General features: G+C 41.1%; 1 protein-coding gene across 3 annotated transcripts in view; it reads right to left on the reverse strand.

Annotated features, from left to right (window-relative positions):
- PLCB4 (phospholipase C, beta 4) overlaps positions 1–17,889 on the reverse strand; it is a 133,690-nt gene that overhangs the window by 110,695 nt on the left and 5,106 nt on the right. For all 3 annotated transcript variants that reach the window (XM_012639251.1, XM_012639249.1, XM_012639250.1), the window contains exons 2-4: positions 2,884–2,964; positions 2,011–2,070; positions 556–699 (exon numbers count right to left, since the gene is read on the reverse strand). In XM_012639251.1, the coding sequence (XP_012494705.1) occupies positions 556–699; positions 2,011–2,070; positions 2,884–2,964 (285 nt within the window). The remainder of the gene's footprint in view (positions 1–555; positions 700–2,010; positions 2,071–2,883; positions 2,965–17,889) is intronic.

The raw sequence follows: 17,889 nt of genomic DNA on the forward strand, positions 1-17,889 counted from the left end.
TACCTGGGAGCCTGTCTGAATTGCAGAATCTAGAGCCCCAGCACAGATGGGCTGAATCAGAGTCTGCGGGCATGCGGCCCAGCAGCAGTGTTCCAAGAAAAATTTAAATTATATATTAATATGTGCCTTGCATTATACTTCTACTGGGCAGTACTGACCTAGATCTTTGCTACTCAAATTGTGGTTGTCAGATCAATGCATCTGCATCATCCGGTAGCTTGTTAGAAAGGAGAATCTTGTCCCCATCTCAGACCTATTGAATCAGAATCTGCATTTTAACAAGATCCCAGGGGATTCTTGTGCACATTCAATTTTGAGACGTGCTGGGCTAGTTTTTCCTACAATATATCATCCTAGGTGTTTGGGTTGTTGACCTACATGAGTGACATGATAAAAGGGTATAGAAACTAGCCAGCAAAGCAATGCAAATTTTTAAAAATTTAAATTACTAAACCATTTAAGAGTATCTATTAAAACTATATTATACATATAAATTACACACACAGCATATACACATATGGGCAGAAGAGAGGGAGGCCATTTAACTGAGGCTACCTTAGTTACTTCTGGATTTTCAGCCACCATGTAGGTGAAGCTAATGTTCACCAAATCTGTACCACTGCAGACACAAACTATCCGCCCTTCCAAATCATTTTCTGATTTTCCAACAGTTTCAAGAGCAGCCAGGATTTTGGGATCCTGTATAGAGGTATACAAATAGGAAAATATGTTAGATCACAGAGCATGGAGGAGGAAATACGATAAAAAGACATCACCACATTTGATGTAAAAATATACATAAAAGCATTTTTTTTCTATCTAAAATGCCCAGATATCTAGCATTATTCTAAAACCTATAGAGGTGAAATCTGTAGTACTACATATTAATTACTTGAAATCACTTGATAAGAAAGTGATAGAATTTTTGAAAAATGAAAGAATTTTATATTATAAAATTTTTGATTTCGAAAATGAGGTATAAGGATCTTTGTTTAGATTTTTGGTTGTAGTTATTAGAGGAACTGGACTGTGGCGATGGGACAAGAGGACCCTGACTGGGGTCTCCCTGTGTCCACGAAGATCAAAGGGGCCTCGCTCTCACCAGAGGACAGTCAGGGAGGTGTCACATGAATATACTTGGCACCACACAACCAGCAACCACAGGTCCTTCCCCAAAATGAGATTAAGCCTTTTAAGTAGCCTGAATACAAAGAGTATTTTCATTTCTAGAAGCCATGGCATCCTCAACTGGAATGGAGGCTGTGCAAGTTTACCCTAATTAGTAAATAAAATAGTGTCTTTGTTTTCCAAAAGAACGCAGGAAGAAATGCCGACATAGAGTTACACAGAAAATTTAACTAACATAAAAGAGGATAACATTTAAAAAAAAAAAAAAAACAGAAAGAAAGGAATATAATTTTGTTTTGTACAGCTAAAACCCTGCAGGGCTATTATAGAAAAGGGAATAAATACTGTGCTAGAATATTCTACAAAGAAACATCTTTTAAATTCCTTGCACCATTATGCAAATAGCTTCTTATTCAAATACATCAATCTCTGTGACGAAGACTGATTTATGTGTTTTATTTTTTTCTCTTCTCAGAGGCAAACTGAGCCTTTAAGGTGAGTCCATGTCTGAGTGCCCAGGTGCACAATGTGGGAGTACTCAAGCCATTTAAATTTCCACCTCAACCACAGATGAGAAGTGAATCACTGTTTGCTTAAAAAAAAAAAAAAAAACAGGAAGGGGAAACTTATCAAATTAAGGAAACTGTTTCTTTGCTGCTGGTATCATGCAAGGGTCTTGGTTTTCAAGGGTTAATAGCATTTCTAATTTAACTAAAGATAATGAAATCCAAATCACCCAACAGTTAGAGATGAGAAGATTTCTAAGTTATGTCTGTTCTTAATTCCCAGTTGATGATTTCAGAGCAGTAATATGTTAAACATCATTCTGGAGACCATTTCCAATATAAGTAAATCTGTGTTTAGAAAACCAATTGCAGGTACCTTTGGTATGGCTCCCAACCGAATACTGTTGATGAGGGAACATTCTAGCACTTGTCCTTCCTGAAGAGAAAATGCAACACAGCAATGAGCTTAAATTCCGCCAGACCTATGGCATAGACAAAGTGCTTGGCAAAGATTTCTGACGGTGAAGGCAATGCTGATTAGAGTAAGGTAGAAGAGGGAGTGAACACCAAATAACAACAGTAATTATTTCCAATGATCAGAAGTAATCGAGATCCCAAACATTCTATTTCAAATGTATATAGGAATGCAACTCTGAATATTGATAAAATGTTTATAAAATGCTATTACTTTTATGCATCTAATATTGTTAATAATGTCTGCATATCATTAAATACATGTGTACATAAAATACTATGTGGGAATAATGCTAACTTTGATATAACTCCAATTCTACTTTTCTTAAATTCAGCTCAAACGTTCATTAAATGTGTACATTGTGCCATCCATCAAATTCAGTCCCAGTGTGTAATGAGATGGACACACTTTTAATGTACCTTTTACATTTCAGCTTGGGCATTTCTTCTTCTGCGAGATCTTCCTAACTCCCAAGATTAAATCAGACCTGACTACTTTAAGTTCTTGTAACAACCCAAACTTCTCCTTCACAACACTCAATGATATGTATCTTTTTTTTTTTTTTAACGCCTGACTTTGCTTCTGGATAGGAATCTATGAGGGATAGGATAGCGTCCTTGGTTATCATTGTATTCCCCAATGCCTGGTACACGGAGGAATGTTTTTAAAATCTTGAATGAATGAATAAGTGTTGGATCCGTGTCCTCCAGAGGCACTCAGTCTACTTGTTGAACCAGAAAACAAGAAGAACAACTTGGTATTCTTGTGTCGTACCTTGCCTTCACTTTTCCAGGTCAGAAAGAAGCCAAATTCATCCACTTTGAAGAGACAGTTGGGTTCAAACACAAAGGATTCCTGTTAAAAAGAAATATGTTGATCTTCATGACTCACACCATTTTGAATCCAATAAAAATGCAAATATCTTTGAGCCTCTAAACAAGGGAAAATGAGAAATGACCATTTTGCATCCTGATTCTTAATATTTACAATTCTTATTGTACTAATGGAACATTTTTATTTTGACAACTCTTTGCAATCAGTTTTGCATTGCGAGGCTGATCAATTTAATACAGCATCTTCCTCTAGAACATGTTTAAGAACAAAACACACTGAAGGCATGAAGATTATAGACAAGAAAACTTCCCTAACATCTTGGAAGAAGAGCTCCTGAGAGCGGGAAGGACTCCCAGGTTCCAGCCCACTTGTCTCCCTCCATATAAGAGGAACCACTGTCCGTATCTAACACAGTGTCAAAAATCAGTAGAAAAAAATCTTTTTAAAGTCACTGTTTTCTGTTTTTTAGGGATTTTTTTTTTGTGCCTGTACAATTCAACATTCAGATATTTACTCAGAAAATTGCTGAGATTTTTTGCTTTTTTGTCTAACTTCATTGGTGCCCTGTAAAGCAGGTCTTGAACAGCCCTTTGAGCGTCTCAAAGTGTAGTGCTGGGACTTACAACATCAATATTACCTGGGAGCCTGTCTGAATTGCAGAATCTAGAGCCCCAGCACAGATGGGCTGAATCAGAGTCTGCGGGCATGCGGCCCAGCAGCAGTGTTCCAGCAAGCCTTCCAGATGATTCTGGTGCACACTACACTTTGACAACCATTGCTGTGGACTTTGAACCAGAAACTCAGTGAAAACTACAGAATCAAAATTTGAATCAAGAAAGAATATTAGCCAAACTTCAGGCACCAAGGCAGCTATGTTAACTTGCCAAACAATTCCTGTCGTTTAGTAAGAGAGCACTATTGTGCTTAGGAACTCAAGGAACATTCTACGTCAACGAGAGAAAAAGAATGTTCAGGACATGAACCCAGATGCCCTGTGCCCTCTGTTTGCATTGCACCGAGGCTTGGCATCCACACTTCAACAAATCTACATTGTGCTTTTCGTGATCTAAAGAAACTAGCTTCCTAGATCATTGCATTGTTAGGAGTTAGGAACCTGCCTGGCAAACACGGATCAAGCCAATGAGTTAAAACAAATAAACAGTAATTACAGGATTAAGATTTTAAGGGCAGTTCAGACTCTTTGTTTCACGTGTCAAAATTATCTTTCTAAATTCCAGAGAAGCAGCAACATTCATCAAGGTAAATCCAATGTCAAGATACTGGGCCACCATCAAGTCAGCCTTTAATCTGAGTGGTTTTCCGGCAGATGAAGAATTAGCACACATACTCCAACTCTGTGTGAGCTGTGTGCTAGGCAATGCAGACCTAGCAATAAGGAAGACAAAGGAAGGGGCAAGGTATGACCTTTGCTTTGGAAGCCACAAGCCGGTTCCACCATTTATTATATACTTTCTCCTAGAAAGACTCTTTCTAAGTCTCAGAACCCTTGTCTAATAAGTGGAAGTATTTACATCCACTTTTCGGGTTTGTCGTGGGAATTAAATGAGAGAGTGAACATAAAGCACGTAGCGGAGTTGCAATTCAGCAAGTAGTAGCTCTTATCCACAAGGTACGATTCAAATTGGTCACGTGGTAGCAAATTGCTAACAATATGAAATTGCCAATGTAGTATTTTTTGACCCCTCAAAATGGCATTTTTGGACAGTTCAACCTTTTAGGAAAAGGCTTAACACCAAAGTTGATACTTTAGATGGGTCTTCATGCCAGGCAGAGGGAGCAGCATTTGCAAAGACATGTAGCCTTGACCTGACACTGGGAACTTCTGAGAAGTCTGGTGTGGTCAGAACACCTCAAAGGAGTGCCAGGGATGAGATGGAACAAATAAACACAAGTTATTTTATTGGAAGGGTCCTGTGTGTCACACAAAAATGCGCTGGCGAGTCTTATATTGTTAGTGACTAAAAAATGAGAATTATGGACTAATCAAAAATGAGAATGAACACATTCTACAATACTTCCCGAGCAACATCCTGATGGTGATTGCACGGTGTTCAAAAGTATGTCCTAAAGTGATGTTGACAGAGTAGACAGACCCACAAGGAATTAGCCACCATCCTTACTCACGTGCGCCATCACCTAATTCCAAATCAGGATTTGAGATGACCCTGGGAATACATACAATACATACGAATCGTTTTGCAACTTATTTTGACGCTGGACTTTCACTTCCTTAACCTCCTAAGTACAATGATTTTTTTCTTCCTTCCCCCCTCCGGTGCCTCCAGAGCTTGTCATCACCACTTGGTAATTTCCATTCCTAATGTCCCACTCTTGGACCATTCCATCTGGTCCTTCTAGCCCCAAGCTCTAGAGTCTTCCTTCTCTTACATTTACTTGACTTCTTTGCAGCCTCCTTTTCCTTACCCCTGCCAATCTCTCACTAGCCTTCAGGCCTCTCCTCTTGTTACTTCTATCCTCATCTAGCTTTATTTCCCCGGCCCAATATTTCAATCACTTTCTCACAGATGCTCGCTACTCCCATGTCTCATTTTCTGTTTCGTTGGCCAAAAAACCAAGTCCATCCTATCCATGATGTATTATTGAACCGGATAATGAAACTCGCAAAATTGAACTGTCTGGCTTTGGTTTGAATTCAAGATTATAAACCTCAAATGGAGAGCCAACAATGACTTTCAATCTTACATCTTTCTTAATAGGTTCTCTACTCTTCGAGACTGCAATTTCACTGCTTTTCTGAAACCCATTCACATCCAGCCAATTACACTCCTTTACTGAGAAGCTATCAGATGGACGCCCCCTTCTCTTTCTTTCTCCCAATACAGCATGCTTTCTCCTGTCAAAGGTCAACTCCCCCACTCTGCTCTGGATTCAATCCTCTTTCATCTACACAAAAACTTCAATCCTTTGTTTATCACCACCCAACACATATAAGGTTTGTTTTTTCTCTACTAGGTCATTCCTACCAGCGCACAAACATGTTCCAGTTGTTCCTATTTCCACTTACTACACCTCCGACCCCCTTCAGGACACGGTGTCTTGAAAAGTCTGTCTATATTCACCGTCTCCACTGCCTCTCTTCTATACCATCTTTGAACAACTCCATCTAACCTCTGTTTCTATCACCCTCTAAAACTTCTCTGGCCAGTTCACCATGCTGCCAAACGTGCTACACGCATTCCTTTCTCATCTGATTTGATCTCCGAGTGGTTGACTATCCCATCCTTGTTGAAACACTCTCCAATCTTGATATCCTGGTTGTGTTCCATTCCATTAATCTCATTTCTGGCCTTTTTCTTCTGCACCCAACTTCTACATGTTCTCACTTTCACTGTGTTCCCAGATCTCATACAATCCCGTGGCCTCAATATCATCTATTTGCTGATGACTCTCAAATTTATAACAGCAGTCCACCCCTCTGTGAGTTCCAAATTCACATATTCAACTCTCTGCTTGACATTTCCACTTGGATGTCTCAAAATTAACATGTCCCCAAGTGAGTTCTTTATTCTCTATCCTCTAAGTTTCTCCATCACAAGACTTCCTTAGCTCAATAAATGTCACTAGCATCTACTCAGTTGTTGAAACTAAGAGTCATTCTTGACTTTCCCTCACCCTTTCCTCTCGCCTCCATTACCAGGTCTGCTTCACAGCCTTTTCCCAGTGTGCCCGTCCTATTCCACCTCCATCACCACCACCCTGGTCCAAACGCACGTCATCTCTCCCCTGGACCGAGCTTCTCACTTCGACTCTTTCTCCTCACAGCAGCCAGATAGAGTCTTTAAACTTTGAATCAGTTCATTAAAATCATTCAATGGATTCCCATTGTATTTAGAATAAAATCCCAACTCCTTACCATGGCCTAAAAGATCCCGGACAATCTGGGTCCTTGAGACTTTATCTCATGTCATTCTCTGTTCTTTGTTCTACTTCTTGTTCACAATAACCTCAGAACTCTTTTCTTTGAACTTCTCAAACTCTTTCTAGCCTCAGGGCCTTTGTACCTGCCTCAAAGTCTCTTCCTACTGCCCACAGTGTATTAGACTCCCCTTCATCCTACAGACCTTGCCTTAATTATCCCCTCCTCAGAGAGGCTTTCCCTGATCTCCTTAATAAGTCTCTCATTTTATTCTCTATTACAGAATACTGATTACTTCCTTGCTAGCACCAATCATCGCCTGCAACTATTTCATGTTTGTTTATTGATTTATTGACTGGCTCTCACACCAGACTGTAACCTCCAAGAGGGCAGAGTCTTTGTAGCAGTCTTGTTTACCTTTGTGTTCCTAGCACCTAGCATATGAAAAAGCACCCCAAAACTAACTCATCAACGAAAACAATGAACAAATGACTTTTTTTCAAATAAAATATTTTGCAGCATGCCAATATGTAAAACAAATACACAGGAAGCTGCTCAAATTGAGAGGATTACACCAAACCCAGAAGCTATCAGGGTGAGTCCTCAGACAGCTGCCAAGGACAGAAGTACAAATACAAGGGCACCAGGTCAAGGCTGCCTGCCTAAAGGAAGGGGCACCTTTTTCTGATGCATACAAACTCATCTCAGAGGTTGGGGGTGGCTTTGAGATACCTCCTGGGAATTCCTGTTGAACCAGGAGCACTGTTTAAATGCCACTGTCAAGGAATCATTCTCAAAATAGGATAAGAAAGCTGGGCAAGGAGGAGAAAACTTTAAAAGAATAATAAAATAAGGACAGAGAAAAAAGCAACTCTGAGAAATGCCTGTAATAAGGTCCTACACAGTTACAATAGGACACCAATTTAGCTCTGGGCTCCCTAGCAACAAAAGCAAAAAAGGGAAAAAAAATATTTACCAGGTGCCCGTCCAGTTCACAAGATTAAAACATACCAGTTGTTAGGAGACACAATTACCAGAATGGAAATTCTCCAGGGTGACCTCCTGAAGAAGCCGTGACTGATGCTACCAACAAAGTTCACAACAAAACCCACAGTAACCTCATCAACTATGGCTGAAAGGTTCTCAGACCAAATATGTTCAAACTGCCCACGAACAATCAGAGAGCAAATCTGAGGGATATGTGGTCATCCCATGAAAGGAATTGAAACACAACCTATTTAGGTTTCTCTCCACCTCCCACTAACAAACATAAGGACCTGGCCCTCTGGTGAGTCCAGTCTCTGTTCTTTTCTTCCCTACTAGCAGTTTTAAATTTCACACGGAGACCCCTGACCAGAACTTGGGTTGTGGTTCCCTGAGCAGACAGAGGCAGTAATATTCTAAGTCTCGTTGTCAGGAAAATTCCCCTCCAGATCTGAGCACTGCAGGGGAGATCATAAAAGGAACCTGGGCTCCTTCTCCTTCATAAATCCGTTTGTTTTGCCGTGAAATGGCACTAGAACATTACCCTCCCAACACTCCTGTGAGGGAGGTATTGCGATTATTATTCCCATTTTATAGATGAAGACATTAAGGCATAGAGATTAAGTATCTTGCACAATATCATACACCTGCTTTAAGGCAGATAAACAAGAGAGCGACACTGTTAGGAAGCAGGCCCAGGTAACTTCTCAGTAGTCATATCTGAATGAGGCTCTGCTAATTTTCCTGGTCACTGAATGCCAGGAATCATCACGAAGGGTCACAAGGGCTTCTGTGATGCTTCAGTTCTAATTACTGCATTTCTTAAGGATTCCCTTGTGAATCCACCAACTCCGCAACTGTATAACTGAGCATTCTGTATCTGTTGCAGGTTTTTTATGGGGGAGTATTTTTCATTATCTCATGCATCTTGTAAGAATTATTTTTCAGATCCTAGCAACAGGAAAAACTCAATTCCTACTGATCTGTCGCCTTCCTTACAATCTAATGTGGCCACTGAGAATCCTATGACCACATCTCTTTCCCACATTGCTTTACCACCAGCAATAGCAGAAGCAAATCTGAGGCTCGCTTCTTTCAGCTTTACTGAACATTTTTGCTGCCCGTAGAGTTGCTGCCTGCTAATTTTGCCCCTAATTTGATGTACTTTCCCGTATTTATTTTTTTCCTTTAACCTAAATCTCTGTCCATCATTTTATCTGGTAGCACACATTACTGCATTACAGCTTCCTACGGAAGGTGACAGAAACATGTAAGCATAAAAACCATTACACCAGAACCAGAAATGCCCAAGCATTTTACATGGGTTTAGGGTCAGATGGACCTAATCCAAATGTGGTTAGGCACTCATTTCTTCACCCTTAAAAACAGAGACAACAACATCAACCATAATACCTATCTCACAGGTTATCTCTGGGCATTAGAGTGCTTGATACATAATCTGAACCAAGTAAATTAGTATTGATTATTAATAACAGTAATAGTAATTAGCATTAATGTTGCTCGTATTGATTATTATTAACCACCAAAGAAACAAATGAAGTAAATACCACTGTCCCTACCATCCCTACCTTATAGATGAGAAAACTGATCCTAACTGAGGTTAGGCACATCACCCAAGACGACACAGACAATACGGGGCAGAACATCCACATTTTGAACAGAAATCAATTTCTGTTATGTGGGTCTTTACAAATAGCACTGTTCCTAGTGTGTGCTTATTTCCAGTGAGCTAGAACACAGGTCTAAACATAAGGGAAACCCAGCGTTTGTAAATTATTGTTGACTTTGACTCATTAAAAGTTTGGTTTCTGTACAGGAAGGTCAGCTGGGGTTTTTCTCCAGCACAGCCATCTCTCCCTGCCCAAGCCAGCCTCGGTCCACGTTCAGGACAAGAAGCTGCTGGCACAGACAAGTCATCAAAACACAGTTCTAGGTTTTCTTTTTCCTTTTCATGGGCACTTTGAGGTGTAGTGACTGAAGAGATAATTCCCGGCCCCCGGCCTGTGCCTCCCTGACACGGCAGATCCTACACTCCTGTGGTGAGGGGCTATCAAGTGAGTTTTTCAGCAACTACTAAATCCCATAGAAATGGAAATGGAATGTCTCTCCCTCAATAATCAACCATGAGCATTTAATGTGCTCATTTCAGCAATGACTGTGAGATAAGGGGACATTTATTCTGGTGTCAAGGGAAAGATTTAATCCACTCCTTTCATTTTATTCTTATCTCAGAAATGAAGAACATCATCAACTTTCTATGTGACCTGGCTTGGAAGAAACAATGAAGGCTACCAAAAAACAAGAGGAAGGCACACCACTTTTTCTGATTTTTCATATTTTATTTAAAAAAGAAATTGAAATTTAGCCTCCTGGTGCTTGACAAGGTGCTATGGTCTGAATGTTTGGACCCCCCTCCCCTCAAAATTCACATGTTGAAATCCTATCCCCCTGGGTGATGGTATTAGGAGGTAGAGGCCTTTGGGAGGTGAAGGGGACTGGTACAGTTATAAACGAGGCCAGAGAGACGGTTGCCCCTCCCACGCCATGAGGATGTAGGGAGAAGATGCCGTCGGTGAATCAGGAAATGGGACCTCACCAAACGCCCAATCTGCCAGTGCCTTGATGTCGGACTTCCCTGTCTCTAGAACTGTGAGAAATAAATTTGTTGTTCATAGCTACCCCGTGTATTGCATTTTGTTATAGCAGCCCGAATGGACTTAGATACAAAGTCTCAAAAATGTCTTTGGCTCTGTGAGCATTTGGTCAGCTCAACTATGATCTGAACCTGGGGGAAGAAGGATATGCTCGGATTTGCCACCTGAGACAGGCCAAACTATTTCCAACTGCTCACTTTATGTTTATCAATAGCTAGGAATTCCCACTTTCTCTTTTACTTTAAGATAATAGATGATAAGTCTTTGGGACTTAATCTGCAAGGTCGGCCAGGTTGAGATGCCAAACTCTCTGTGTCTGTCTCTTTGTCCTTCTCCCTCCCCGATGCGACTCCAACATGTGCACGGTGAGGAGAATCTGGATGCTCAGTTCTGGGAGGGCTTTCTCTGGAGCAGGACACTGGGATGGGCTCCCTGACTCTTGCTGGGAAACATTTGAAGAAATTATTCCTAAAATATTCAACAACTACCTCTCAGCTTACAGAAGGAAGAAGAAAGTCAACAAAATATGTCTTCAAAAGAAGTGGGTGGTCACTCAAAGTAATTTTCTTGGGTAGGAAAACTGTCATATTAGTCAAAACAGTTGCCTTAGCAACTAAAATAAGGAAAAACTAAAGAGGACCAGCTTATTTAGCTATGGAGGCAAACAAACAGGATTTGTAATAAAAATTTACAACAAATATTAAAATCATGTCACCTCCTCTCCCGACCCCAGCCAGAAACAATTCTAGGAACAGTAGGAGATGTGCTCTTGCAGACCCGCTGGAAACACGGCTGCAAGCTGATAAACCCCTCTCTTTAGTAAAGCATTTCTAATTAAAACACAATTATTAGTTCAGAACAATAAGTTACACTGAGCAAGTGATTAAAAATACAGTGATATAGAAGACATATGTGAAAAGGCAGGCTTAGGAAAGGACATTTTAAACTATTGCTACATGGAGATGACAGACAATGCGAATAAAAGAGTCACTGAAAGGAAAGGAATCGCAAATGACTTTCATGGAACTTCCCTTTGAATATATGCATTTCCCGTTTAAATAATGCAGCTTTTGAAAATGCTTTTCTTCACAGTAGCCGCATGATATGTCACTCCGGTTCCACTTTTGTCTTCTGAAATAGCTTATATTTAGGCCTCAAAGATACACAGTTCCTACAGGCTCTTAGGGCCAGTGCTGGCCCTGTCACTTTTTACTGTGTCTCAAAGAAGTGCAGCGATGACTGGAACGTCACACAGGGACCTCTGCTACCACCTAGAGAGTTCTGCAGTGAGCCCAGAGTCCTGAAGGCTTAGCACGGACCCTCTTACCCTGGGGGAAGGGCTGATGCATCAGCTGGGCCATCTAGAAACAGATATCAAGGTAGAACTGGAAGTATAAGAGATTTACTAGGGCAAATAAATGCTTGTGAAGGAGAAAGGAGAGCAGGATTGGCAGGGAGAGCTTCTGCACCTTGTTGCAGGACTAACACCTGTGTGAGGAGAGGAAGGAGAAAGGAGCAGTGAGGATGAAGCATCAGACTGCAGCACAGCTCTGAAAACACCTCCAGCAGGTGGACGGGAGCCTCAGAGCACAGAACACCCACGCAGCAAAGGCCCGGCTGGAGTAAATCTGACATGTTTGGTCACTGGCTGGAGCCTTGGCAGGAAGCCTGCAGAGGTGCTGTCCACGGACAGCACTCCTGGGGCAGGTTTCTCTTTAAGGGTGAGTTAAGCCACACAGCTCCATACATGGCTGCCACCGAGGGTGGTCTCTGGCTAACCCTTTCTCCAGATTCCAAAATAGGATTTCCAGTTCCAGTTCCTTGGGACTCTTAAAATTCCTTACAAATTAGAAACCATTTAAGTAACAATAAATTCAAGTCTCTGATATATAACTAAGGAATTGCTGGATCGTAGAAGGCCTTAGGAAATATCTGTTGAGTGATGAATGAACCCCCTACTGCAAATGTAGCAGTAAATAAAAACAAAGTGTTTGCTTTCAGAGGTTATACTCTAGGGGGATTTTGGCAATGAATTAAAAAATAAATAAGTTTCAGGTAGTGACAGATGTAAAGATAAAAAAAATGGAGAAGGGTGAGGGGCCTGTGTGTGTTGGTATGATGATCATGAAGGCCTCTTGCAGGAAGTGATATATGAACAGAACCTGAATGAAGTGAGGCAGTGAACCATGAGAACTGATAATATATGAGGGCAAGCAATCCAGAGTGGGAACAGTAAGTGCAAAGGCCCTGAGGTCAGAGTGTGCCTCATATGTTCAGAGAAGATCAATGGGACAATGAAGTGGTAGATCATGTAGGGGACTTGCAGGACACAAAAAGAACTTTGGAAATTACTTGGAATGAGGTGGGAAGCCACCAAAGGTTAAACCAGCAGATGGGCATACTCTTACTTACATTCTAAAAAGATCCGTCTTATTTATTCCTCATAATAGCAATGGGAGGTAGGTATTATCACTCCCATTTTTCACACAAGGAAGCTGTGGCTTAGTGGATTTAAGACTGACTCACAGTCATGTCCCTTGAGTAGCAAAGCCAAAACTGAACCTATTTCTGTTTAACTCCAAATCCATGCCCATGTGTACGTCAAGCTTTTGGAAAGAGTTCTTTGGCAAAGATTTTACCCTAAATGCCACTTGGTACAAAAACTCTTTCTTTATTTGCAAACAATATCTTGGCAACTTGGCTTTGGAGAGTGTTCAAAACCCAGGCTACTTTTTGCATCTCGCCAAAGTTAAGAGGATCTAAACCTGCCCTTTCAGGTATTTAGGAGAAGAAGATCCAGGCAGAAAGGCTGTGGAGGTGCCAGCAAACTGTCCTCAGGTAACTCTGTAGTAGAAAGAGTACATCCACCCGGATACCTGGGAAGCTATACTGCCTCTGCCCATCAGCCTCAATGAATGTCTTTGACAAAGCATCATTTCAGAGCAGTTGCTTACTACTTATGGCTTTAAGAGAAAGTAATTTAAAAACTATATACTTATTAATTCATCAATATTAAATATTAAACAGGTTTTCCTGCTGAGAATATTCTGTTTATTTCCACCAATTAAAAGGAAATATATTCTTTTCATATTTAGTACACTTTACCTTGTTTTCTTCTTCCCCAAAACTGAGACACTAAAAAAGCCCTGGTTAGTACTTTTCTATTCTTACAGGCTGATTTTTGTTGGTCATAAGGTAGAGGTGTTAGAACTCTTAGGACACTGAGGGACAATAACATGAAAAATAAATTCTTTCCATTCTCATTTCCCTAAGAGAAATGGATTAAAATATCCTAGACTTAGTAGTAGTATAACAATTATGATCTGGAACAGATAAAGCAAATAGTAAATAAAAGAGTTAAGCAGATCGTTGGTTCTAGCTGCCATTAATGAACTTTGGAAACACTGTTTTTAATTTTATATTGTTTACATCATACATATCTTAAAAAAAAAAAATGTTTGTCTGCTGACTGCCATTCTGAGTCATAAAGCAGGTAGCTGTGATTCATGGAGGTTCTATTTATCAATATACCAGATCTGCAAACTGGCTCCATCACTTACTATGTGTTGGTTAGTAGGTGATATGGTTTGGATGTTTGGCCCCTCCAAATCTCATGTTGAAATCTGATCCCCAGCATTAAATGTGAGGCCTGGTGAGAGGTGTTTGGGTCATGGGGACAGATCCCTCATGAATGGCTTAGTGCCCTCCCTGTGACAAAGAGTTCTCGCTTTATTAGTTCACGCCAGAGCTGGTTGTTCAAAAGAGTCTGGCACCACCTCCTCCCGCTCTTGCCATGTCACACGCCTGCTACCCCTCTGCCTTCTGCATTGTTGGAAGCTCCCTGAAGCCCTCACCAGAAGCAGATGCCGGTGCCACGCTTCTTGTATAGTCTGCAGAACTGTGAGCCAAATAAACCACTTTTCTTTACAAATTGCCCAGCCTCAGGTGTTTTCTTTATAGCAGCGCAAATGGGCTAACACAGTAGGCAATTCCTTCAGTGATCTAAGCTTCTCTTTCCTCATTTGCAAACTGGGGAAAATAATCTCATTTAATCCTTACAACCACCTGAGGCTTTGAAGAGATGACCGATGTCAAATACTTTGCACTGTGCCTGACATATGGACGGGCTGGATAAAAACTGATATGCTTAACCTAGAAAAAGAAGTCTCTTTTATTCAACAGTTTTTCACCCTTGTACCTGCATTGCCTGTTTGAGGGAGATTAACTGTAAAGAACTTTAAATGGAATTAATTCTTTTTCCTTCTAATACATCTAAAACCCCTTAGAGCTTACCCTATGCCTAGGAGTTCTCAAACTTGAGCTGGATCATCAGAATCACTATGGGGGGATTCTTAAAACACAGAGTGCCTGACCCTACCCCCAGAGATTTTGATTCCGTAGGTCTGGGTAGGGCCTGGTGATCTGCACTTCTGACAGTTCACAGGAGCTACTCATGGTCTGGAACCACCCTTGCACAATCACAATAAGCTAGTTCTTATAAAGTCTTTCTGCTCAGCCTGTGACCAGACTAGAGTCTTGAGTAAGGTGCGTCACCATTTTAAGCCCCGGTTTTGTAAGCTGTGGCATGAGGGGGAAAAGACCTACTTAACAATGGGGTTGTTGTGAGGCTTAAGTGAAATAATATTTGTGCATCATTTGTCGAGCACAAGGTCTGTCACCTAGTGAATGCTCACAATGGTGTTTCTACTGTAAGCACTAAAAACCACCCATGATGGATAATCTACTATGTCAACTAAGGGATGCCCAGATAGCTGGTAAAACATTATTTCTGAGTGTGTCGTGAGGGTCTTTCTGGAAGAGATTGGCATTTGAGTTGATAGACTAAGTAAAGAAGATCTGCCCTCACCAATACAGGTGGGCATCACCCAATCCATTGAGAGCCTGAATGGAACAAAACGGTGGAAGTAAGGCAATTGCAATTCATCCTCTCCTGCCCTTGGATACTGGTGGTCCTAGTTTTCAGACCTTTAGACTTGGACTTACACACCATTGGCTCCCCACTGGTTTTCAAGCCTTTAGGTTTGAACTGGAACTACTCTACTGCTTGTAGACAGAAGTTCATCAGATTTCCCAGCCTCCATAATTGCATAAGCCAATCCCTCATAATATACTTCTTCCTATATACATCCTACTGGCTCTGCTTCTCTGGAGCATCCAATACAACACCCTCTCTAAAACAAGCAAAAACAACAAAAATAGTTCCTCATAGTTTTTAGGAACAGGGAATTCACTGGCATGAAATTACATAGGTTTAAAGAAATACAGTTTTATTATTCAAAAAGAGGCTTCAAAATTATTCACTTTAAAATGTGCTATATATTTCATCGGACTGTTCATTTGTTCACATTTGGAGAGACTCTATTCCTTCAGTGGCTAGGCCACATGCATTAACACAGTGCGGCTGCAAAGAGAATGAAGCCAGGATGCCCTTTGGGCCTCTTCACCATCAGCCTGGAGATCTACAAGGCTGCATTCATCAAACCTAATTAAAAGGATGTCTTGGCCAACATCCTCTTGTTCACCTGCAGCCCACAGACCTGGCTTAAAGTAGCTAATATTGAGCATTTTCCTCTTTACGCTGCAGTTTGAAAAGAAGCAATAGAGAATCTAGCACTGTAATTTTAGCTATTGAGTTTTAACTAAATTCTTTAGCACTGCACAGTAGTACTAGAGACACCTAAGTAGCTCCTCAGCTAGTTTATTACTGTTTAATTTAACAGACTCGTTTCCACATTTTCTTCCCATTTTGTATTGTTTCCACAGCTCTTTATAAATCTAGCACCATCCCAGATTTCCTTCCCTAGTTTCCTAACGGATGCTTCTCACGTCTTCCCACGAACAAGCCGTCCTCCTTGCAGCCTTGGAGCACGGATCTCAAGTATCAGAGTTTTCCACGACACTGACTTCGACACTGTTTCATGAGTGAGATGCTCCTATTCCTCCAGAAAATAGAATTACCTTCTGCTTTTGTGAAGAAATAAAGAAAAGCAAGCCCAAAGAAACTTACTGGGGAGGGAAGAAACACAAAAATAAGAAGAGCCGCTGGGCTCGTACTCTTCTGCTATTTAATAGGATCCTTTGGTGGAGGTATCTTGTTCCCATTTGAGATGAGACCAGTGTTCATGCAGACAGGGGAAGGGACTTGCTCAGGTCGTAACTTGTAAATGTCAGGGTCAAGGCTCAAACCAGAGTCTTTTGTCTTTAAGTCCACTTACTTTCCGGGACTTTCCAAACCACGCAGACCTTTCCTTAAACGTCTTATGCTTCAATGAAAATGAACTCTGAGCTTTGGGGGCACAAGAGCCCGGATAACATTATCGGCACTGTTATTTCGAAGGCTGGTCTAGAGGAAGGAACAGGCCTGGGTGTTTTTGCAAAAACCTGGCTGACACTAGTTCTTGCTGCTTTGGATGGTTTCAGTGTTCAGGCCAACCGATGTAGTACCCAGATGCCTGGCATTAGCTTTCTTATCACATCAGAAGAAGTCACACAGCCATGATGACAAGAAAGGTGACTGAATGCGGGTGGGTGCAGAACCACAGAATTCTTAAGTGGATAATTGATACTCCTCAGACCTTCCCACCTTAACAGCCCCTATTCTCTAGCACAGATGTTAAAAAAAAAAAAATGCCTATGGAGACATAGCCAGTAAGAGGAAGGATTAAGACTCCAGGTCACCTTCCTTAAACACCATGAGGAGCACACCTTGAGCGATGAAGGTGGAAGGGCTGCAGGGGCCGCATGCCCAGGGTCAGAAGGGAGTTTCAAACTGAGAAGGCTGTACTTAATTTGGTGGATAATACAGTCATAACAAAACTTTTTTTTGTTTTGTTTTGTATGTCCAATTCCCATAGGGACAAGAGCTTGAAGAAAGCAGGACTCATGGCAAGACAGCCAGCAATTGAACTAATTATCCACCATGCATCATGCACATAATAGGTTCCTTGGGATACAAATACAGAAATTTAACTCCATTTAACTCATTTTCCCTACTTTTTTCTCCCCAACTCCAAACTCTGTGTGTGTGTGTGTGTGTGTGTGTGTGTGTACATTTGTGTAGGATAGAAAGTGTAGAGGCTAACACAAAGACCAACACTTTGCCAGAAAAGGGGGTAGCCCAAACTGGGATCTGTGATGTGGGGAGGGCAGGGCTAGTGGCTGAGATGAGTAATCTATAAAACATTTAAATCTCCACTCTGGCTGCCACTCAGAAGAAACAGCTGATGAAGATTGTAGATTCTAATGAAATGCATTGAGAACAGTTTCTTTGTGTTGAACAAGGAGAGTAGTATTTTAAAATCTGGTTGTAGTTTGAGTTGATTGTCTACACCACCCAATAAGATAGCCACTGGGCCACACATATCTATG

The sequence above is a fragment of the Propithecus coquereli genome, unplaced genomic scaffold (genome assembly GCF_000956105.1).
Source record: "Propithecus coquereli isolate 6110/MARCELLA unplaced genomic scaffold, Pcoq_1.0 Scaffold139, whole genome shotgun sequence".
Classification (NCBI taxonomy): Eukaryota; Metazoa; Chordata; class Mammalia; order Primates; family Indriidae; genus Propithecus; species Propithecus coquereli.